We start from the raw sequence: 23,982 nt of genomic DNA on the forward strand, positions 1-23,982 counted from the left end.
GCATTTAAAGAAGAGATCCTGGTTTACAAGCAGCTTTCCAACCCTGGAGAGTACATTTTAATTGTAACAAGCTCGCAGATCACTAGATGGCCTCGTAACCTCAGAGATTTGGGCAGACCCAGGATTTGGCTCAGGGATCGCCCAGTTTAAACCCCTGGTATCCCAAGTGCTGCAGAATCATCACCTCGGGCAATGCACAAGAATCTTTCAAAAACGCAGCGCGAGAAATTTGGTGTGCTTTGTCCCACCGGGAAGGTAGAGAACCTTTAGAAGCTGCTCGTATTCCCTAAATCCCAGCAGACGGGACTGGAGATGGAGCAGCGACTAGGTGGGAGCTGTTGGGGAATCTCCGGGACCTCAAAGGGAAGTGAGCCCGTTAGGGAAGATCTCTGTGAACCTCAGAAACTGGGGAATTGGAGGGGATACAGGGGGGTTTTGTTCCTTGTCCCACGCCAGTGTGTCCCAGTCACTGCCACGTGAAAATGTGGCCACTTCAAGGTCTCGGAGGAAACACCAGCGTTTGTAGGTGTAGGTGTGTCTTACCGGCCACTGAGCTGTGCCCTCCGGAGAAACAGCAACAACACGGGAAGCCCCCTCTCTCCTGCCCACACCGGAGAGGGTCTGGGGAGAGAAGCGAAGAGATCTTTGGAGGATGGAGCAGGCGGGACGGCAGCGGCAGAGGAGTGGGCAGAGGTCCCGCTTGCCCGAGGGGCAGAGCCGGCACCGGGCGCTCTCTCGGCGGCCGCAGCCTGCGGTAGCTGCCGCTGCCTCCGAGAGGCTGGAGAGCTTCCCCTGGGCCACCCGGATTGACAGCGCCCATGATCTGATGTGCGAAGGGGAAAAACCCCTCATTTCCCCCGCCATTCAGCCGGGACGTGTGTTATCGCTGCTTTTCCCGCGTGGGTTTTTATCAACTTTTGTAAACACAGGGCTAGCTCGCATTGGCGCACGCCTGTCAGAAAAGCCTTTCAAAGGCGTTGGGAGCGGAGCAAGGCCAGGCACCGAGCAGGGAGCGGACTCGGAGCGGGGCAGGCGCTGCAGGCCGGGAAGGAGAAGCGGCCCGAGCTCCAGCGGAGGCCGCGGCGCTCCGGCGCTGCCGCTTTAAGGGCGGGCGGGCGGGAGCGCGGCCCGGCCCGGCCCCGGCGCGGCGGCGGCGGCGGCAGCAGCAGGTACGTGCGGGCCGGGCCGGGCCGGGCCGGGCAGCGGGCCCGGCTGCCCCTTCCCCGGCCGGGAGCTGCCCGCGCTGCCGAGGCCCGCGGCCGCTGCGCCGGGCGGGCCGAGCGGCGATGGCGGCCGCGGCCGGCGCTTGCCTCCCTCGCCGAGCGGGCGTGGGGAGGGCTGGCATCCCCCGAGGGCAAGGTGGGGCGGGGTGGCTGGGCTTTGGACGGCTCTTGCTGCCTCAAAAAACAAAACAAAACCCCCAAAGATTAAATTTCATAGAAATTGCGGTTTGGTTTAGGGTTTTGCGGTTTTTTTGGCGGGGGGTAGGTGAGGTTTTTCTTATGTGTTTTGCTACGTTTTGTCTTCTGATCCAAGTTCTACTCGATCACTGATTTTAGTAAGAGGGGCAGGCTGGTAGTGTCAAATGCAGGAATATCCACCCTGATTTTATTCTGTGTAAGATGGATAGGCCAGGAGTGTCAAACACAGGAATATCCATCCTATTATCCAGCCTCATTTTATTCCCTGTAAGATGGACAAGCCAGGAGTGTCAAACACAGGGATATCCATCCTATTATCCAGCCTCATTTTATTCCCTGTAAGATGGACAGGCCAGGAGTGTCAAACACAGGGATATCCATCCTGGTTTTATTCCCTGTAAGATGGACGGGCCAGGAGTGTCAAACACAGGGATATCCATCCTGTTATCCATCCTGGTTTTATTCCCTGTAAAATGGACGGGCCAGGAGTGTCAAACACAGGGATATCCATCCTGTTATCCATCCTGGTTTTATTCCCTGTAAAATGGACGGGCCAGGAGTGTCAAACACAGGGATATCCATCCTGTTATCCATCCTGGTTTTATTCCCTGTAAGATGGACGGGCCAGGAGTGTCAAACACAGTGTCCATCCTGATGCTTTCCCTCACGAAGCATTTAAGCTCAGTTTGGCATTTTAAGCACTGGGCTCTTGGCAGGTACTGATGATTAATTTCAGGAGCGTAACCATCATGACAGGCTATGCAAAATAAACGCTACAGGATCTCAGCCCTGCTAATTTGCAGCAATTCGTGGAGAAAAGCCAGCATACAGCATTTGCTGACAAGATTTATCTCTCAATTGATTGCAGTTAACATCATGCTTCCCTTAGGCAGATGAGGATTATAGAGCTCTGCCTTCAAGAAGGAAGGCATTTGCTAATTGCATTCATTAATTACATGGACTCTGCTGAATGGCATTCTCCAGTGTGGAAAAATGCAAAATGTTTGATCGTGTGTATTTATTTGTAATAGAAACATAAAGCCTTTAGCCAATGATTTAAACAAAGATTTAGTGGGAGTATCAGCCTAAATAGCAGAGTGTGAAGTTCACAGCTTAACGTTTTAGTAAGTGATGAAACTAAAGCTAGTACTTAAAGCAGAGGCCAGCACACAACAAAAATACCACTAAACATGTATGACTTTTTTTCTAAAGATACGGACAAATAAAGAAAAGCTGATCTAATTAAATGCACAGTGTTAAGACTCTTTTCACTGGCATATTCTTCCTGTTGTCCCTTTGTCTAATTTTAAGGACAACCTGCACAGCTTGAAGTTGTCCATGATTCTTTTGTTGTGAAAAATTGTCGGGGTTGGGATGAAAGTTGTTTTCCTTCATGCATTATTCTGCTGGTTTGTGAAAACCACTGCAAAGAGAGAAAACAATTACAAAACAACAAGTTCTGTTTCTTGTTTTTTTGTACTTGCAGTCTTGCTGTTGTGGAAGCACAGGCCTGAAATTCTTCTCTGGTTGTCAGTTTCAGGGGAGGTTCAAAAGCTGTGCCCTGAAGCAAGGAAGTCTGTGTTATTGAAAAGAAAGTAGAGAGCAAGGTGAAGAAGGAAAAAGGATGTGGAAATACTAATGGATGGTGAAGGAGATCTAAGCAGGGAGGCTGGAAAACATCTCCTCTCCCTTCAGGCCACTTCTTGCTGTGTGTACTCGCAGGATCAGCATAGGAAAGGCTCAGGGTCTGCAAGAGAAGGCAGGTGAGGAAAGTTTGGTGATAAAGTGCTGGGAGGCTCTCCCTTTGCCTCTCCATGCAGTACTGTGGCTCTCCACTCTCCATGCTCTTGATTCTTCAATGAATCTAAACTCTGACATACCAATCTTTCCTTCTCCTTCACTGCTTGTGTGGACTACACACCTTGAATGGTGTGACAAGGCTGTCCAATCTGAATGTTATCACCTTTTAAAAACTTAATTTAAATGTGTTGGATTCAGTTTCTGTCTTCAGACCGCTTGGAGCATGTTTATATGGTGTCTCAGAGTGAGCTACAGGGATGGAGGTCTGCTTTCTTCTACAACTGACAGCATCCACATGAGGCTATTGTGGCATAAGACTAACCAGTCTATTAAAATACAGACTGAAATGCAATGAATTAGCACTACTCTGGTTAAGATCAGTTTTGGAGGTTTTTTTCTATTTTTGTCAATTTTGGAGCTGGCAGATTGATAAATCCCAGGGAGAGAGATGAAATATTTTAATTGCTTGCCTTTAAAAAATTGCTTTTGTATAAAGAAACATCACCATTATAAAACAGGTAATCGTATCTCTTTAACCAACCTACTGATGACCACTGCTATGTCCACAGGCCCTGCAATGCCAGAGTCTTCCTGCAAAATCTGGAGATTCAGTGGAAGAACCCTAAATGGGAGTAGATTGCTCCCTCAGGGCAGAGGGAGAGAGATGTTAAAAGGTTGCTTATTCAGTTTTTAGCTCTATCACCGTCCCACTAACTGATCATTTCTCACTGGATAAGTTCAGAGTACTCTTCTGAATGGGTCTCTTAATAGTTTCTTCCTTGAATACCACTTCTTTCAGACTTAAGACTGGGCAGGGGCAAGGCACAAGAGCACAGGGATCTCCTCTTCTTAAAGTCCCTGGTGGTGCAAAGCCTTGAAGTCACTGAAGAAACATCACTTACGTAGCGCTTTTCTCCTTTCAGGAATTGACATTCATCACTATGAAAAACAACATCCTGTGAGTTCATTTCAAGCTTTGTGCCTCATCACTTGCTTCAGATAAGCTGTGCTCTGAGTTCTCCTGAGGGAAGCTGGTGTCCTTGGGGAAGCATGGCCTTCCGTGGCTGGAAGTGGCTCCTCCTCTTGGGCAGGCAGAACACCCTTGCCAAGGTGTGGAGAGGAAGGAGGGGAGGCCCCTCTCTGTGCTGGAAGCGCTGCTGCCACTGGAGCGCAGGCAAGTCTCTGGACCCTGAGGTGAGAGCGTTTTTGGAGGAGAACACCGAGGTCACCAACAGCGGGCACCTCACACCAGAGATCCGCCTGCGCCTCCTCACCCCTCACTGCAGGTTCTGGAGAGAAAAACCTGACCTGTGGCCTTATGGGGACCCTTTCTGGGCGATTTACTGGCCAGGAGGCCAAGCCCTCTCCAGGTATGCAGCAAAATTCACCACAGCTGATAAGTCCAGTGTGCCAGACGTGGCTCTGTAGCAATTCCTAGTGATGTATGTTTGCCTGTTATGGGCGCATTGTCCATCCTCCTCTCTGCTTATACTGGAGTGTCCCAATCTGCTGGCTGGCAGCGAGTTCCAGCACCTGCTGTGTAAAATAACTTGTGTCTTTTAAATAGAAACTTGTTATAATCAGTGGCCATGCATGTGCTGACAACGGGGCTAAATTTGGCTCCATAGAAGCACTGTGCAGTTGTTATCAAAACCTAGTGAGGTGTTTGATTCTATCACTCCAAACAAGAGGATTGCTATTTTGTCATAATGTGTATGGGGTTTTTTGTTGGAGACAGACAGGAGTGTGGATGTGCCTGTGGTCTGTTGAGAAAAGCAGTTTAATGCTGATACACTTGAAGTGTTGGTTAGCCTGAATAACTCTCCTCATCTAGGATTCAGCAGCCTTATTATTGTGACTTTTTGTGGATTTTCGTCACATCAGAAGCCACATTTTGATTTTGGCCACTGACTGTCAAAATGTCGTTAATGTTCCTGATTTCCAAGAACTATAGTTCTTTTATTTTGTGAAATCAAACCTCTCACTTAAACAGCAGGAACAAAAAAAATCTTAATTTTTACAGCAGAGAACAAACTGTCAGAGAGTCCCACATAGATGAAAGGGAAGAATCTGAACTGGGGCGTTACTGTTTTTCTGCAAGAAAGCATAAATAAGAAGGCAGTTTTGACCAGGTAAAAGATAGATTAGTTAATCTATTAATTTTATTATAATATTATTTGTATGCTCAGATATTTGGGTAGCAATAATAATTATCTGGCATTTCATTATTTTGTCTTGCTGTTTGTGCACTGGTTTGATGTATTAAGAAATGTCAGAAATCAGTTGCATAATATGGAAGAGTAAAAAGGGAGCACAAAAACATATGGTTGCCTCCATAACTGTCCTCCTATCACAGCTGTTTCCATAGCATCAGGAGTCTCCTATTTCAAGCTACTCTTGGTGTAATCCAAGATTCCTCATTAACCCAGGAGGGCAGAGACGCTGTGTGCACTGAGCCAGGGGATACAGCAGCATCCAGCTGTCCTCAGTCACCACAATCAGCAGCAACTCAGTAACCACTCAGCTGGAAACAAGGCATTTGGGCATTAGGGCCACATTGTGCCCTACGCAAATCAGTAATGGAAAGCCATGGCAAATCCCAGCAGAGCCCTGGAAAGGAGAAACACAGCACTTCTGTGGAGATCCCACACTATCCTTGGTCCTGGTGGTAAACTAGGGGCTGTCCTTAGGGGAGTGATGGCCTTAGGGGGATGCTGTTAAACATCTGAGCTGCTGAGCTGCGACACAACTGTTCTGCACTTGACAAGCTTACTAGGCCCACTGGTGCCATTCCTGCTGGTGTTTCGGGCCCAGACATTTCCATCCATTCTCAGTGTACACCAGTCTTAACATTTCTGTTACAGTTATCTGCACTGGAGTCCCTCTGCAAAAGCTGTGCATACCTCTAGCCCTCTGTGAACAGTCAGCCATCACTCTCCCTGTCAGAAGATAACACAAATGTAGAATCCCTTCTTATTTCTACTTCACAAGAAGTTATGGAAATTGGTAGTAAAATAATGGCAGTTTGCAGTAATTCATTTCACCCAGGGCTCTTCTCCCTGACACCTGGGGCTTTCCCCTTTGCAGCAAACTGAATTTCAAGGCAATTGTTAAAGTTTTGAACCCTCTGCAATGGCTACATGATACATAGTATTTAACAATAACTGCTACTTGCCTTCTGTCAGTTCTCCACTTCCAGCCTAAAGGTTTTTCAGGATTTCTCTTGGCAGGTGTCAGCAATCAGATGAAGATACCCTTTCTGCTCACCACAGCTCTATTCTTTTTCTCAGTTGCTACTCAGGAACAACACTAAGCAGTCTCAAAGTATTTGCATCTCTATCTGCAGGGCTCAGGAAAAGAAAGAGGAGAAATTCCTCTTCTTCCAAGCAGTTGCATAAGCAGTGTTTCAGATTGGTGGGTAGGCACCATATTCACTATGAACACATCATGTTTGTTCAGTCAGATTGGTTTTAATTTCTGCAAATACTTGTTTCAGTATTTCTCATGCATTCTGATGAATCCTAGTTACCTAGAAGTGTCTACTTACCAGTTTGTGTCTACTTAACAGATAAGCTCACCTGTCAGAGAAGGAGCTGATTGACATAAAATGTTGCTTACTTGGCTGAATTTCTTTTTGTTTATGGGTTGGGAAGACACTAAGGGAGAAAAATTATGGTTCTTGATTTTTATGTCAGCTGAGACAAATAAGAAGTTTTGTGGCAGCTGCACATGTGGAATAGTGTTAAGGTACCACACTTCATTGCATGTTTGGCAAAATCTCTTATGCATTGTAATGTAAACCTGAGAAATTTGCATGATCTTGTTCACTTCTTTAACAGCTTTTTTTTTTTTTTTCAGGTATATTTTAGATAATCCACATGTGGTTAAAGGAAGATCAGTGCTGGATCTTGGAAGTGGATGTGGAGCAACAGCAATAGCTGCTGTGATGAGCGGTGCATCCCAAGTCCTTGCCAATGACATTGACCCTAGTAAGGCTTTTTTTCATCTCTGTGGAAAGATACTAATTTTTAAAGCACCTTTAACACTGACTTTTCTTTGCTCCATCTGGGAGAAACTCAAGTTCTAAAGAGAATCCTAAGAATTCTAAAAAAAGGAATGGGTTTTGCCAGTACTGGAAGCTGGGTTGTACCAGCCTCTCTTGGCCCAGGTATATCTCTATAGCTCCTTAGAACAAACAGCAAACTTTGTCAAGTGTTGCCCATACACCATCTGGTTTGGATGAGAACTCCAAGCACAAGCAGCAAGTTGGCTTCTCTGTAAGACCACAGCACTTTCATGTACTTTCATGTACATCAGGGCCTACGTTTTGCCTTTTTCCTCTAGGCTTTGTCTTTCCATAATTGACTTATGAATACAGTTTATTCATAATTTAATTATTCATTAGTTAGGAAGGAAGTATATCCATAGATTAAAGCAGTTATTATATTCTATTTCAATTCTATATTGGTTTCCACTTGTATCCATTCTAGGAAAAAATTTTTTTTTCTGTGTCATGGTGTAATAAGGATAAAATTTTATCACTTCATGCTAGATTTTGACTCATAATAAAAACTGTGGAAGCCTCCTAGATAGGATGAACAACATTTAAGAGATGAAACTGAAAGATGTGTTGCAGAAATATGTACGAGGGCTGAATGGCAGAATCCTAAAATGTAACTTTAATTTTCCTTTGACTTTTCTTCAGTTGCAGGAATGGCAATGATCTTGAACTGTGAACTGAACCACCTGAATCCCTTCCCCATCACCATTAAGAACATCATTAATTCAGAGGCTGGCAACTGGGACCTCATAGTTCTAGGAGATATGTTTTATGATGAACAACTTGCTGATGGTCTGCATCACTGGCTGCAGAAGTGCATCAGGATTCACCAGACTGAAGTGCTGATTGGTGACCCTGGCAGGCATCAGTTTTTAAGCCACAGCATTCGCAGTCAGCTGCACAAAGTTATAGAATATTCACTGCCTGAGTATACGAGACAAGAAAACAACGGGCTAACATCAAGTACTGTCTGGAGTTATCAGCCCTCAAACAGCTTAGATGATTCTTGAAGCTGCCTTTCTATGGGATTTTGTCTCACTTGATTGGCTTTTTGCAGGTATATACCATGAAAATGGGAATGAAACAAGGAACATTATCTGTTAAAGTAAACCAGCTTACTGTACCTTCACTGGACTGATTTAAATCATACTCACTGAGGCTTTTGCTCAATTTGATGTAAAAGTTACGTGCAAACTGTATTCAAAGGGGCCTGCATTGTAGTGCAGATCTACAGACAACTTACATGTAGAAGTTTGCATGCTTGATGTTTCCCATGTGCATTTGTGTCTTGCTGACATTACTGTGAAATGTTTTGGATGTCCAGCATACTGCTGTGGGGAGAGGGCTGTGGCTGAAGGACTACTGCACTGCTTCCACAGGCTTTTGCAGCTTATTTATAGAAAATTTCTAAATATAGAAAATTATTGCTGTCCTCCATAAAATTCTCCACTAGATTATTAGCTCATAATATGCTCAACTTGAAGTGCCTTGCTCTTTTTCTGGATATCTCTTCTGAATGTCAAAGTAACTAATTTGAATCTCCCCCTTTCACTCTATAATAAAAATTTCCTCTTCCTTGAAACTGACAGAGTGATTATGTAGGAGTTGCACCCAAATCTAAATTCTGCTTCTTGACTGCCAGCCAGTGTAAAAGCTTTAATAATGGAAAGTGAATAAATAGTACCAGCTACAGGGTAACTTCATTCCCTTGAGAGTAGGGTCAAATGATCTACATTCTCTACATTACCCTTTGCAATCTGTCACCTTGGGACGCTGCTGAGGGATGAAGAAGTCTTTACTTCAGTGACAAACAGAGGGTAACGAAATAAGAACAGGGAATACAAGTCTGATATAATTATTTTGCTGGTCTCCTGAGATGCTGGACAAACTCCAGAATCATTCTCAGTTTTATCTGCCAACTAAGAACCAGTTTCATCTGCCAAACATGGTAAAAAAAAGACCTGATCCTCAGGTAAGATGCTGTAACTGTAGCCATTTGAAGAAGAAACCAATGTTTTCAGAGCAGTCTTACAGGAAGTATCAACTTTAGCAGACCATTATAGAACAAGCAGTGATAGGGAGCTAATAACTGCACCATAGACCACCGTGCAGTGGTGCCAGGTGCTGTGGTGAAAGCTTACAAATGTGAAAAAGTGTGTGATACTCACTCAGAAAACCACGGTATTCATGAAGTAGGAGGTTTAGGAGCACAGACAGATGTACATGGTTCTATAATCCAACAAGTTTTCAGAACTATCCAAACAACCAACTTCTAAACTTTAATCTTCATAACAATATGTGAATATTCTGCAAGGCTCACAACATTAACAATGTCCAAACAATAGAGAATATGAAGCAGTAAGCACATCCATGAGTTTCTTCTCCCACTTCACCCAGTGCCTGTAAACATTTGTTGAAAATTACTATGAACCAAAAAAACATTCCAGTAGAGTTATACAAAACACAAAGTCTGAGTTAAAGTAACTTACATTAAACGTTTAAACCTAAAATTACAGTGTTACTCACTGCAGTATTGTACAGCTTTTTAAGCACCAGGTGAGGATGTACCACTAAGTCACACTTTGAAAAGAGGCTGTAGGGGAAGATGGTCAATCTACAGGCACACTTAAGGACACATATAAGCTGCATTTGCCTTCAACATGACAAATCCAAGGTTATATTAGCAAGGAGAAGAAGGACATCTTTGCCACTGAGATGAACAGTAGCACTGCTTCACAGAGCTGCCTAAACAGCTATATGATTCAATATCAAAAACAGATTTATTTTCCAAGAGTTCAAAGGAATGATGGGCCCTGATTGATCCCAGGGATTCCACAGGGCATAACAATAAACTACTCCTCAGCAAAAAGAAAAATAAAAAACCAAAACAAAACAAATAAAACCTAGTAGATTAGGCTATTAGGCCTCTATCTGGTGCAAGGATTTGCTGCAGTGACAGCTGTCAGATGCTTGTGGCTACTGTAGCAAAATCAACTCCTTCTCGAACCAGTGGTTTGTACTGGTGCAGTTACACCCACAGAGATCATAGGAACACACCCATCACTGGGCTGAGCCATGCAACAAGAGCATTTAGGTGCTTGTCCTGGAAAAATACACTTTTACTGACACCTGAACAACTTTTCTAAATAGACTCGCACTTTCAAAAACCATATAATTAACAGAAGAACAAAGATTATAGTCAGACATCATAATATCCTTTAATATTGGCAACAAAAAATACCTTCCATGCAATTAGACCTGAACTTCAAAGAGATTAATAAAAGACTAGTTTATTTCTGCAACACTTAGGTGTGGCTATGACAAGAGTTAAATGGTAAAGTAAACATATTCCTTATGGTTGCCTAAACTCTTTAGATTTCCAGATGTCATCAAATCCATGTTGGACCACCATAGCTAAACTCTTCTACTTCCAGATCCAGAGGATGAACCCCATGTGCTCCATGCCCTTATAAAGCTAAAATGTCTGGCATTAAGGAGCTTGTTGCAGAAATCATAGGATTCTGACTGGAGGTTATGCTGGTTCAAGAAAGCCAAGGAACATGACATATAACTGTGATGAGAGCACTGCTCCATCATGTAATAAACTCACTCTACAGTTCAAAAATTACTTTCCAATACTACTATAACTGAACAATAAAATTACTGATATTGTCAGCTTGGGGGGCCACTGGATATGTAATGAACTGCATACAGCAGAACACATACTCTACCATTCATGCTCAGACACTACATTTGGTCCTATTTCATTCACAGATATGCTTATGAATACCAGTGTTTTGTTCCCTAAAAGGTTTTTCATGTAGAAACACAGGCAAAAGCCAGGGCAAATTAAATATTTGCCCATACGTAAAATCCTGTTCTTGGTCACAGCTACTATGAAATTTGTAGTCACCATAACAATTCTAATGCAAGTTTATGTTTACACATTCACAGGCTGTGCTTTTGGATGTGTAAAAATCCAGCAAGTATTTGGTGGTAAGTAAGAACAGAAATCTGCAGCATCAGTAAACATCAGAAGAAAGGTACCTATGTTTTTTATTCCAGATCCAGCAAAAGTAAATGGTGAAAGGAGATTCTTTGTTACTAGTGAAAGCACATTTGTATCACTGTTAATGGCACCTCTATTCACCAGTTCAGGCTGTTGATTTCAGTAGATTCAACTCCCAACTTCACAGCCACTGCTGTGTGTCAATGTTACATTTGGGCTGGGTACTTTTGATTGGAAGTACCACCCCAAAATACAAACTCAGAACACAAACTTATCTAAACTGGGTTTGTAGCTAAATTGCTAAGAATACTAAGTAGCAGCCTAATCCAGCACTTCGGGAAGCCTGAGCAACAGCCCTGTAGCATTAATTACAGTTTAACGTTCCTCTTAGTGAAGTTTGATCAATGCAAAGACAGACAGGGCTCCGAGGAGAGACAATGGGGAAGCCCAGGCTCACAGGCAAGGACTGGAATGGCAACGGAGACCTCCAGTGGGAAGCAGGAGGGATGCAACCTGGTGGAACAAAAGTCACCAGCTAGTTCTGCCAAGGTGCTTGTTTGCTGAAGGAGCTCTCCCACCTGTAAACTTGACACTCACATGTACAGGACAAATAATCAGTAAACAGTCCATGTCAGTTGCTTGATTTTGTTCGATATGATGAGCTGCTCCAAAGCATCTCGGGACCGATCTGAAAAAGAACAAAGGAATTTCTTCTTATTCATTAGAATGTACTGGTGGTGCTTGGAACAGGCATACACAGTAAAGGAATTCTACATCTGCATTTATACTTCTTTTGCTATCACAATATCACATTTCAGATACATCTGTAGTAATCCAAACCCTATTGGTTCTTTTTTCAATCACCTAACTATAAAGCATCACCAACCAACAGAAGTTAAAACACCCATAGACTGTCCTACTCCATTCCACTGTTGCTTGAATGGATGCTGTTCCACACTTTTGGAAGAGAGTAGGGGTTTAAGATATTTTTCTGAAATCTTTGGGTCTTCATCAGCATGCTGAAGGGGAAAAAAATTCGATTTCCAAACAAACAAAAAAATCCCCTCTCTGAAGGCTGCTGCCACATTTCAAAACAAAACTCACCTTGCTTTGAAAATCTCAGTGTACCATGATTATTTTATCCAGTAAGTTATTATTTGCTTGGGATTACTTATGGAGTACAGCGTACTTTTCACAAATCAAGAAGGTATGATCAGCAAGTAATTATCTTCTTGTGATAGACCTACCTGTTATCAGTGGACATCCATGGAACAGAAAAATGTGTATCTTGGGACAACAAGTAAGGACGGCTTCCACAGAGATGTCTGTCAGATTCACACAGCGCTCCATGTGGATCTCCTGTCAGGAAAACAGGAATGACAACAGCCTGTTAAAGCACACAGAGTTTTAGAGGCAAAGCTTTCCTTTGCCCAGCCCATTTCAGAGATCCCCAACCAGAAGGAATTATGACCTCTGTGCACTGACCTCATATGTGGTCCTGTACAGAACAGGAAAATACCCTAAGGGAAAATATGACAGCTTTTCTGTAAAGAGTCTAAACTAAAAACAAAGTGTAAGAGCCTGAGATGAGAGATGTGGGACTCCAGGCAGTTCTTCAAAATGCTGCTTATTGTATAGAAGATATTATTGTAACAGAGCTATGCCTACAGCTGCCAGCTACAGCTTATAGGCAAGCCTGAAGCCATTTTAGTGTTACAACGCATTATATATTCTTCTTTGCTGAGCATCTTAATACATAACCACCAATCAACATCATACACAATACCTTTACTATTACCTATAGCCTATCACAACTACTAGCATTGCCATATTATGGTCATTACTATCCAACCACATGAGTTAGTATGTTACAGTTAAGCTTAAAGTTGTTTCTTTGTTTTCTTGCAGTGGAAAATTCTTAGACCTTTTTTCTATTTGCCACATAAGCATGTTTGCCTCTGGTACCTTTCTGCTTTTCCTAAGACCTATTTCTGCTTGGTAAGAACACCTTTTTTGTTTGTGGTCAATACATCCTTTGCTCTAGTCATGAAACCTCCTTCCAGCTCAGCTTAACCTTAGCATTCTTAGTTGCTCAGTAACAACTGGCTCAGCAATTCCAATTTAGACATCTATTGTTCTTCTATAGCAAAACTTGCTTCCATCTCTATTCCGTTCTCAGGTTCTACATTCAGAGAGCTTTCTGCCAAGCATACATATCTGTGAAACCTTCTTGTCAAACTTTCATCTTTTCCAGCATCAAAGGTGAGTTTTCCCAACACACACACCACTCAAGACATCTGAGTAAACTCTTCAGTGAGATTCCATGGTGGTTGAGTCTCACCAATTTGCCTATGACATTCTCCTACCAATTGGTTGTCCAGGAGAACAGAACCCAAACTAAATTTTGGTGTTTCCCAAAATAGCCTCTGCTGAAGTTTCTGATATTTCTATTTATCTACATGGTTCCTAAAAGAAATCAAAGAACTTCTTCAAGATTAGGCTAAACCCTGCTCTTTTCTACTTGCTCTGCAGCTATACAATTACTGTTTCTTGTACATGCTAGGAAAAGATGAAAAGCAGAATAAGGAAACAGATTATTTCCAACTTTTCTCCCCTCCTCTAAATTGCCTTACCTATCAATAAATATAACATATAAGAAAAAATGCGCAAAAAAGACCATCAAATGAAATTAGTGAAATTAGTGAATAGTGAAATTAAGATTTGGTAAAATATATTTTGGAGATTGTAGGGTAAAAGTAAAAATAATATTGTCTTATTGGAAAGTCTTTGCAATTTATAAACTCCAAGGATCTTGAAAGAGGACAGAAATGAAGGTCAGTCAGTAAAAACCCTCCCTCAGAAGTAATGCTGCTGATAAGAGTAATTATAATTTTAAAATGCAGGTATTTTCTTTTGTTCATCCCTTTGTTATTAGGTTAAGTCAGTTACCTTTAAATTCTTTGAACATGTTCCACTCACTAATGCTACAACGCCATCATCTGTCACCTGAGGAAAAAACCGCAATGGATTAAAGCTCAATGCTTTCAAATGCAGCTATTTGGATGCAAAAATTGTATTAATTTATTCACTCCCTGCAGTCAGTGAATACACTTAACACTACAGTATTTTCTTCCCAGCTAAACTAGTAGAGAAAATTATCCAAGGTGGGTTTTTTCCATTCTATTGTTTCATGTTCCTGCCACCTGATCCAGCCTGGCTTTCTGCAAGGATATTTCCTTGTCTCATTTAACAGTGGGTACACAAATATGGTCAGAGCATAGCACTTCAAGTTTATAGGTTTAAAAAGCATTTCTGCTCTACCTAGACCAATTTGGATTGGGGAAAAAAGTAATCATAGCAGAAAAGTTTAAAAAAAGTATAAACATGTAGTTACTGAAGAAGCCTATTTTACTTAATTTAAAATACACACAGGGAAAGAGCTATTTGCTATAAAGGAAGTGAAGCAAGGAAATAAAAAGCAATAAAGGAAGTCTGGAGAAATAAGAGTTAACTGGCAATAAATAAAAATTACCAAATGAAATATTAAGACTCTTTTAATACTCTACTTCTGGAAAAATCAAAAGAAGAATAGCATCTAAAATAAGAACCTCCTACATGATTTCCAGAACTGACATTTCATTGTGAATGCTCAGTACTGGACTCACATTCAACATAATTATTCACCATCAGCGTCAATTGAATGCTACACTTACTGCAAAAAACCTTTCCCTGGCTTCATTATCTCCCTGTAATTATGAAATATGTTACAGGATTGCTTTTGCAGCTTGTCTCTCCCTTCTCATGCTAAACACTGTTGTTAAACCCTCTTCTCTGCCATTTCTGACATTTAAAATGTCATTCTTTCAGCGTTGACTCTGTAATACAACTCTGACAAGTACAATCACTCCTAAAATATCATTTAATTATGGAGTGTTTACTTCCACTAGGGGCTTGTATTGTTTGACATCCTAGATTATTATCCACATCAGTTTGTCCTAACTGAAAGCAGGCAATAATCTGTCCAAGATTCTATTTTCTTTAAATTGAATATTTTGGATTACTTTACAACTAAAAGAAAATTGTTACATTAAATATACTAAAAAAAAAAAAAACAAGGTAGATTCTAACAAAGTTTATCTTTGGTTCACCATACATGCTCTAATACCAAAACGTGTATTTTTCCAGTCACCAATAAGAAAAATATACCTTTCCTTTTCCTTAAGAGGCAGAAATTAGAAATAAATGATGGTGCTAAATCTTTTCAAGAGTAGAGCTACAATGATCCCCTTTGAACTTTATCATGACAATCTTAAAAAAAACCAAACAAAAGTCAATTGGCCAATTGCCACCACAGCTACCTGAGTAGATGAGAAGTCCACACTGTGAAGAAATTTGCAGTTCTCTCCTAGTGCCTGCAGAGATGCATCCATGATGCCTGAGCAGCTGCCCAAGTTCACTATTTGTAGGAATTGGCAGTTGAGTGCCAGAGCCAGAACTCCACTGTCAGTTATATCACAGCACCTTTTGAAAGATGCTTCACGCAGGTAGGGACAGGATAAGGCCAGTGCTATGACTCCTGCCAAAGAAACAAACACTTGAAAGAGTTATTCATTCTCTAACATAACCGCCATGCTGAGTCCAAAGGCTCTGGAACAAGTTTTAAGGAAGGAATAATTAAGATAAAGTGGAAAACATGTTGAGCATAGTGTGGTTTTAGCAGAAATCTAGCAGGAGAGTAACCTGATAGCTCTCTCCTAAGATAATTAGTGCTCTAGGCCTGAAATTTACACCACTGGATAGACTTTTAATTAGTACTGGGGTGGCACTGGGGATTTTTTTAAAGCAATATTTACCCTAGATATATTCTTCGCAATTTATTCCAATCTAACAAGAAAAATAAGCCAGAAATAAGATCCCAGTTATCTGTGCACAGATAACACACCTTCTGAAGTAATTCCAAATCTGTTCTCCTTGCAAGAATTTAAGTTGATTTTTTTCAGCTGCTTGCAGTTATAAAGCTGCAATAATGCATTATCTGAAATATCACAGTCTCGGAGATCCAGAGACTCCACAGCAGGGTGCAATACCTGTAATAAAAACCCACCATTTCAGTCAAACTCTGCTATGCCATCAAGCATGTCCATTTTTATATAAAATTTTATTGATACAAAATATATGACATCAGATAGAAGTTTGCAATAAGAGGGTGGGGTTACCAGTCCTAGGAACTAAAAACTAAATAAAATCTGGTATAGTTGTGCAACAGTTCAGCTCCTATAACATGAACTGTTTCTGTGACACATTACTACCTAAACTATGGATACACAATCTTGGTAGTTCACTTGTTACATGTGTACCCAAGACAATGCTGTCACACTTTTTAGCACAACTTTGGGGGCAGAAATCTGCAGTGCAAAAAAAAAAAAAAAACATACTACTGACTTTGATCAAAACTTTAACCTGCATAACAGGTAAGAGTGATATTTCGAAGGTATGTTCCCCTAAAGTATTTTTCTCACCCACACACAAACTTTTCCTCATAAACAAACACTCTCACTACCATACCATGAAGAGGTACCAAATCCTCATTAAATGGGATCTTTCACTCCCACAAGACCCAGACTGGAATTTTTGTGACTTTTTTCCCAAGAGAACATTTATGAAAGTTAGACTCAATGCAGTGGAAGGCCTTAGATTTTAGTAACAATAGCCGGATACTCCCTTCAGTTTGTCACTCCTGTCCTTAACTCCCTGGGATAGAAACATAAATTGCCATAAACTAGCAAAGATAACAGCACACTTGACTGGCCTGTTAAAGGCCTATTCCTCCAGTTGTTCACTCAATCAAGGTACAATAAAGATACTACAAGGAAAACTGTCTGTTTTGCAAATATGTAAAATTTTTAGATAGACAAATGGGTTGTCTGGATGCAGCACATAAAAAAAAGGCATTTAAAAATATGGGCTTATATTCTGTGGACACACGCTCAATGGCTTTATAAAACTTTATGGTAAAAGTAATTTAAAATAAAGAGTTTGGCACGCATGTGGTTGGCTGCTACAAGCAAAAAGCAAAGTAAGGGGGAAAAAGATGCATGGTGACACAAGTTTGGACAAGAATAGGGAAGTAAGAGATTAAATAGACGTATACACAAAAATTCAGATTAAGAGAATTTCAACTGAAATTTAACTTCAAGCAAAATTCTTTTAAAAAACTCTGAAAAACAGAGAAAAGACATGAAGGATATGAATAAAATGGAAACTGCTAGGAAAGAAAGCTAAGGTATAATATACCCAAGGAAAATTATGACAGCTAAGGATATAATTGCAGGAAATTGCAGGAACAGAGTAAGGAAAAACACATGAAAAAAGAACCAGAGCAGAATTTCCCAGGGTCACATGGAAAATAGGCTCCAAGAGAAGGCACTGATGAACTGCTAAATGAAGACAGAAGAGACTTTAGGAAGAGACAGCATAAAAGTCTGTAAATTAAAGTCTCTAGTTTATTTCCAGACTAAAAATAGCCTAATGGATTTTGTGCCTTCATACACACACAATCACATGGCTTTAATTATATAATGTTATGATGTTTTGAAATTATTCCTTACTGAAAAGCTAGCCTAAACCAGATTTTGTCCAGTCAAAATTTTTCCAAAGAACGTGATTTTTACTCAAACAATTACTTTGTGTAAGCACAAAATCATTTTATTTGAAGCTAAATTGTTTTGTTTGTAAGTTTTCCCAGTGCTTCTGCCTTTGGCCTTGGCTCCACTATCATGACTCTGAGAAATTGATAATATTTGTCTCTTGAGTTACAGGTCAAAGCAGGAATGCACAGGGAGTCATTCATTTTCTGTTTCACCAAGGCCAACCTTTAGCTTCCTTCAATTCTCACGCCTCCCTTTGAGGCTGAACAAGGTAACAGTAAACAGGCAGCAAAGCAGATGTGCCCCTGAATTTACAGCTGAAGAAATGTCATTAACTGGGGTCATATTGAAACACATCAGTGTGCAAAAGAGATGGGAGAATTTGAACGATCAATTCCTAGCTCTGCCATCATTATATTTCAAGGAACCAAAACTCAAATAAATTATATGCTTACTGTCAGTAGAATTCTACCAACAGAATTCTAACAAGCTGCTGAAATCTTTATATAACATATATGTATATCAAATAAATTATCCATGAGCATCTTGAAACACACTACACTCAGGAACAGACAGGTGTGCAAGAGATGCTGCTTTCCTCTCCCAAAACAGACAGTATAGTTTTGAATGGATTCTTACCTCACTGATATTTGCATCAGTAATTTGCCCTTGCCTACTCATTAATTTAATCAGTTTATCCTTTATATTGGGTGGCAATGACTTAATATCTGCAGAGTATCTGGAAAGGTTCTTTGTCAAACACTGAAGGCATCTGAAATAAAGAAAAGTTACAGTACAGTCAAAAAGAAGCATTACACTGTAGAACTACAACGATCAAGTCATAAATTGTCATCTTCTGCATCTAGTTATGGTTCCCTCAGACATTAGCAGTTTCAGCTGTTCAATGCTGCCACTGATTCAGCTGTTGCCCTTTGGGATCAAGCTGATCCTTTTGTGAAACTGTTCCATAAGCCGCTGAAAGCAAAAATCAGCCCCTTAACCATTTTTTTCTGTGCATTCCTCAAGCTGTCTCTGAAATTCACAGCTGCAGTGTGAGCTGTTCAGCATCTGATCTGAATGAAAATCCCCTTGAGTAAAACTGAGGACACAGAAACAACACTGCCAGGACAAGTGGCTGAGTGCAGGGGGCAGCAGCAGCCTGGAGTAATGCCAAATTAAATTTAGCATATAATCACAGCTCTAGAGTCTTTAAGTTAGAAATGAGAAGCTTGACTCAGCCAATATATCAAGCAGAAACTCAATTTAATAATTTATTAAATTGCTTGGTAATGTATGAGCAAAGACAGCCCTGGGTACAGCGGTGGGGGCTTTCCCCTCCAACTGCACACTGATTGCTGGGCTGGCTGGTATTTATTGGTCATACTCATTCATATTCATAAGCTTTTTTCAGCAGTTTCTATTTCCAATTTTTGATGTCATAATTCTATACTTTAGGATCGTAAATCTATGATGGTGATATGTGGTTCCTTTCCAAATTCTATACTCTATTATGATCTATTCCAGGTTTCAATATTCTAGGATGTACATTCCAGGATGTGTATCCCAGATGGTGGGGTCCAGCTTCTATTTTCTAGGACCATTAATCTAAGATAGTGATTTCCAGCTTCTCTTTTCTGGGATCATTAATCAGCAACGTTGACATCCATCTTCTTTTTCCAGGATATTTTCACTGTTTCATTTGGAACTTGGGATATGTTCACTTCCCTCTTTTGTTTAAATCCTTTCACATTCTAAAGCTACAGTTTAAAAATTCTTAATACAAGGCAACATTCTAAAGCTATAATTCAAAGGTTCTTATTTCAAAACAGCTTAAGACTTACAATGGTTAATTGCAAACAAAAGATTGGTTCAAAAACCTTCTTCCATGCTTTCCTCAGTTGTTTATTAGAACTCATATTTATAACTGTCCCATGGCTGTGTTCCACACATTTCACAATTACAAGTACACAGGTTGCCTTTATTTATCGACACAAAACACAACTTTGTATTTCACACTTAGAGGCAACTGGTTTTGCAACAAAACTTTGTCTTGGCCTCAGGATGCTACCAAACTGCAGGAAATTCAACTCAGACCAAAAAAAAAAACTTTAAAGAGGTCAAAATATTAATGCTGTAAAAACCTGAAGGGTAGCCCAGACTTAAGGAAAGAAGCAAGATTTCCAGCATGGAAGCACATTTTAAAAAACCACTGAAGTTCATACAATGTAGAATGAGCATCTCTCGCAGGTCATTGCAGAGGACACTGTATGGAGGAGACATTTCAAGCAGAACCTGGGCAGTTAAACCCAGGCCTTGCCTGCAGACACCCTTATATACCCAAGCACACACCAGGACCACCCTTAACTCATTCCTGCAGAGATGTGCAAGAATTCCATGCCTTCACAGAACCTCACTGACTGCTGGATGAACTTGGCTGACTGATCAACAGAGAAGCCTGTACCAAGCTCTGTCTCAGTACATATAGGTTACACCATCCACATTCTTTGTTTTGAGATTGAACAGCTTATGTACATACAACATTCCTCTACTTGACTGCAGAAATTAAGAATAGTTGTTTACCTCTAAAAAAAATTCTTGTCAAAGATAATAAACACACCATTTATTATTATCTCTGAAGACCAGAAATGTGAACCTGCTCACAGGCAGGATCTGTGTAACATGGTGAGCAGAAAGCAGGGGCTTGTCTCACTAATGCAGCTTCAAAAGGGGCCTCTAAATCTAAACCACCAACTTACTTCAAATCTGCAGAAAATACTCCAAACTGAATGCAGATACATGGAAATCAATGTGAGCTATGCCAACTGTCTCTTACCATGGCATATTAAATTTAGCTTGAACAGTTATTAAGGTTAATCACGTTCTTTTCAAAAAGCTAGTAGATATTCTCACAGTACAATACTGATCTGCAGTTTAAATAATTAATCATTTAAATTATAAAGGTTTTCACAGTAATTCTACTTTATAGGAAACTATAAAACACTTATTGGCTACACCATGGAAACTATAATCTTATATTCAGTGCTTTAAGGTATGAATAGTAATCTAACTGTACTCTCTGCTAGCTATTCCTCTTTTATCTTTCAAATGAAATATTTTATTCCAGTGCTGTTTCTAACTTCCTCCAGAACACAAAGGAATTTGACATTGACAGATAACACAGAGAATAGAAATTTTCAGTTCCCCTTGGGAATTTCAAGATAGAGCATATAACTAGCAAATTACATAAAATAATTTAAAAAATGGACACACATGATGTTAAATGTGGCTGGAACCAGTGCATAAACAGACAATGAGGAATACAGTGGCTTTTATGCTGAAGTTATGTAACAAGAAGCAACCACACATGACCTAAGAAAAGCTCAAGGCAAAGTCACCCTTTGCAACACCGGGGACACCTGGTGACTACCAGAGACCCCTTTAGATGACCCTCTAGGACCACAAAAGGACTGCCAGTGTGGATGTATGCAAATTAATTCTAGGAAAGTGAATTTATGTACTAGCCGGTAAGCATGCTTGCTTTAAAGAATACGTATGAGCACTATGGAATAAACATTTTGAAAACTGTCATAGATGAAAAGCCCTCCAGATACGTCCAGCTATGCAAGAAAGAATGCCTGCTTTCTAATACTTCAAATTGCGTTAGAAAATTTGTTTTCTAGCCAATTTCGGTACCAATACGGAGAAAAACTCAGAGCAAAACGCCATTCAGTGGATTCTCTGGGGCCAGGTGAAGCCAAGGATGCTCAGCCGTCCCTGCACACGCGGATCTGCCAAGGATCACACACTGTTACTCCCTGCCACACCTCGTCCCCCGCCCTGTCACTCCCTGTCGCCTGCCCTGTGACTGCTCCCGGAGGGGCGCCTCTGGCACCCCCGCCACCTCTCCAAGGCTGCCGAACCCCGCCTGCACCACACTCGCTGCCGCCGCTCCGCCACCGCCCACGGGGGCTGCCGAGCCCGGCCCCTCCCCGGGCCCCTCCCCGAGCCCCTCGCAGGGCGGGAGCGTGGCGGGGCGGCACTCACAGGTCCAGGAGGAGCCGGACTTCCTCGCCGGCGCCGTCCCAGCTCATGGCAGGGAGCGGGGAATGCGGCAGGGAGCGGGGAATGCGGCAGGGCCCGATACACGCGGCGGGGAGCGGGGAACGCGGGGACGGCGCGGTCGGTGCCGAGATGGCGGCGGCGCCCCGCGGGATGACGGGAGATGTAGTCCTGCTCCCGGCCCGCCCCGGATCGCCGCGGGCCCCTCAGGGAGCACCTCCCGGAGCGCCGGAACGCCCCGCAGCCGCAAAAACGCGGCTCTCACTCCCCATTTCCAGAGCTTAGCAGCCAGCAGAAAGTATCCTCCCAAGCCTGGAAGAGGCTGGGAGCCTTTTGGCAAGGGCTGCCGTGGTTTTAAGCGCTCTTTGCTCCTTGCTGCCATCAGTGGCGACATTCCACAGCACCGGCTTTCCTATTAGCGCCATCCATCTGCAGCGATACGGGCCTGCTGTCTGCCAGCTCTTTCGTCCTGAAATTAATTTTGTCTTTGTTTCTGATTTACGTTTAGTGGTGGTTATATTTTTTGTTTTGTTTTTGTTCTTTTTTTTTTTTTTTTTCCTTCTTACATTTCTCCCTTGTGTTAGGTTGCGAATGCAAGATGTGGCCGGGGGTGTGTATTCTATTGCCAGCTGTTAGAGGTGGGGTAGTTTTCTTTATCTCTTCCAGGACCCATCCTCCCTCTGGGAAATATTTTCTGTTAATGGGCCATTGAGTCTGTTATGAATGAGGTCCCATATGTCCAATTCCATAAACCACAGACTTAAAATTTAGCAGCAGTTTTAATTGAGGTCAGCAATTTTCATTGAGATTAAATAATACAAGCAGATATAATTCAATAGTTCAGAAAATAACTTTGGCAGTGGTTCAGATAAAGCATAAGCAAAACCCAATTGATTGGGGTATGGGGAGGGGTTCCCACCCTGCCTCACGTACAAAGGCAAAAGGATCCAAACACAACTGTATGCTGATACATATTCATCAATAGTTCCATAAATCTCCTCACATTTTTGATTCTTGAAATCTACATCACTCTACTGCACAGCGCATTCTCCCATTATTACTATGGGGTCTTCTGGTCTCTTCGGGGGTCTTCTAGGAGGAAGGCTGAAGGTCTTCCTCTCTGTCCTCTGGATAACCTGGCAGGTATGTTAAAAATAGGTTAGAAACTATTGTAAAATAGTTGATAGTTGTTAAGCATATAATGTTAGTTTGGTTATGGTAAGAGGGGTTTTAAGGGGTAGTTGTAAGAAATACGGTACTATACTACACCTAAGTAAAGTGCACCAGCCCCCAAGCCAAGCGAGCTGGCCTGGACAGAACTGTAATGGACCAATCAACTGCCTTAAACCTTCATGCAAATGAAGGAGCCAAAAAGAAACCAATCTAAACAGACAAAAAAAAAGACAGGATAAAAAGGGGACTTCTAACACACTGAACCCGTGCTGCTCCACCTGGAGCACCAGGGACATCACTGCTCAGAAGACCCAGTGCTGGTACTGCAGCATCCTTGATGGGAACACTCCTGCTCGGCCTGTGGGCCTCCTTGCTTTAGGCCTTTCTTGTTTTATTACAATAAATGCTGAAATCACTTTTAGTACTGGGAGCGTGGTCCTGTTTTTAACAGCTGGTGCATGCGCATTAAACTTGGTGTTATACAAGTAAGCACTATGTTCCACTTAAACCTTATTTATTTCATAGATAAGACCACTATTTTAGACTCCTTGTCTGGAATGGTCCCAACTTTATTCATATTCAAGGTCGATCCTGCTCTGGGAGTTGTCTTTTAACTTCAGTTGATGCCAATTCTGGTTTGGGAGTCAGTTCCTGACTTCCTCCATTCCCAATGCCAAATCCAGCTCCTGCACCCTGTTTCCCACACGTATTCTTGAAGAAACCCACCTGCTTCATAACACTAATCACATATATTTTTCCAATTATTTGCCCAAATTATTGATATAATTACAATTTTGTTAGCACAAATTGCAT

At 41.6% G+C, this 23,982-nt stretch overlaps 2 protein-coding genes across 7 annotated transcripts; one reads left to right on the forward strand and one right to left on the reverse strand.

The window, feature by feature from the left end:
* Nucleotides 1-847: 847 nt before the first annotated feature.
* Nucleotides 848-8,863, forward strand: ETFBKMT (electron transfer flavoprotein subunit beta lysine methyltransferase). 5 transcript variants are annotated; one of them, XM_072923512.1, is made up of 6 exons: nucleotides 848-1,169; nucleotides 2,956-3,184; nucleotides 3,791-3,895; nucleotides 4,145-4,591; nucleotides 7,080-7,210; nucleotides 7,927-8,863. In XM_072923512.1, the coding sequence occupies exons 4-6, from the start codon at nucleotides 4,272-4,274 to the stop codon at nucleotides 8,289-8,291; spliced, it is 816 nt and encodes a 271-aa protein (XP_072779613.1). In that variant the 5' UTR covers nucleotides 848-1,169; nucleotides 2,956-3,184; nucleotides 3,791-3,895; nucleotides 4,145-4,271; the 3' UTR covers nucleotides 8,292-8,863. The 5 variants fall into 5 exon arrangements, with proteins under 5 accessions (XP_072779613.1, XP_030119118.4, XP_030119119.4 ...); XM_030263258.4 differs by lacking the exon at nucleotides 3,791-3,895; XM_072923511.1 differs by lacking the exons at nucleotides 848-1,169; nucleotides 3,791-3,895 and adding an exon at nucleotides 1,204-1,359.
* Nucleotides 8,864-9,537: 674 nt separating this feature from the next.
* On the reverse strand, nucleotides 9,538-22,122 carry AMN1 (antagonist of mitotic exit network 1 homolog). 2 transcript variants are annotated; one of them, XM_072923514.1, is made up of 8 exons: nucleotides 21,982-22,122; nucleotides 18,577-18,709; nucleotides 16,233-16,377; nucleotides 15,649-15,866; nucleotides 14,240-14,296; nucleotides 12,538-12,649; nucleotides 11,888-11,978; nucleotides 9,538-11,803 (listed from the first exon to the last, which is right to left on the reverse strand). In XM_072923514.1, exons 1-7 carry the CDS (start codon nucleotides 22,026-22,028, stop codon nucleotides 11,905-11,907), a joined length of 786 nt encoding a protein of 261 aa, XP_072779615.1. In that variant the 5' UTR covers nucleotides 22,029-22,122; the 3' UTR covers nucleotides 9,538-11,803; nucleotides 11,888-11,904. The 2 variants fall into 2 exon arrangements, with proteins under 2 accessions (XP_072779615.1, XP_002197293.7); XM_002197257.7 differs by having other exon boundaries at nucleotides 9,538-11,978.
* Nucleotides 22,123-23,982: the final 1,860 nt, after the last annotated feature.

Source organism: Taeniopygia guttata, chromosome 1A (assembly GCF_048771995.1).
Source record: "Taeniopygia guttata chromosome 1A, bTaeGut7.mat, whole genome shotgun sequence".
NCBI classification, from domain to species: domain Eukaryota; kingdom Metazoa; phylum Chordata; class Aves; order Passeriformes; family Estrildidae; genus Taeniopygia; species Taeniopygia guttata.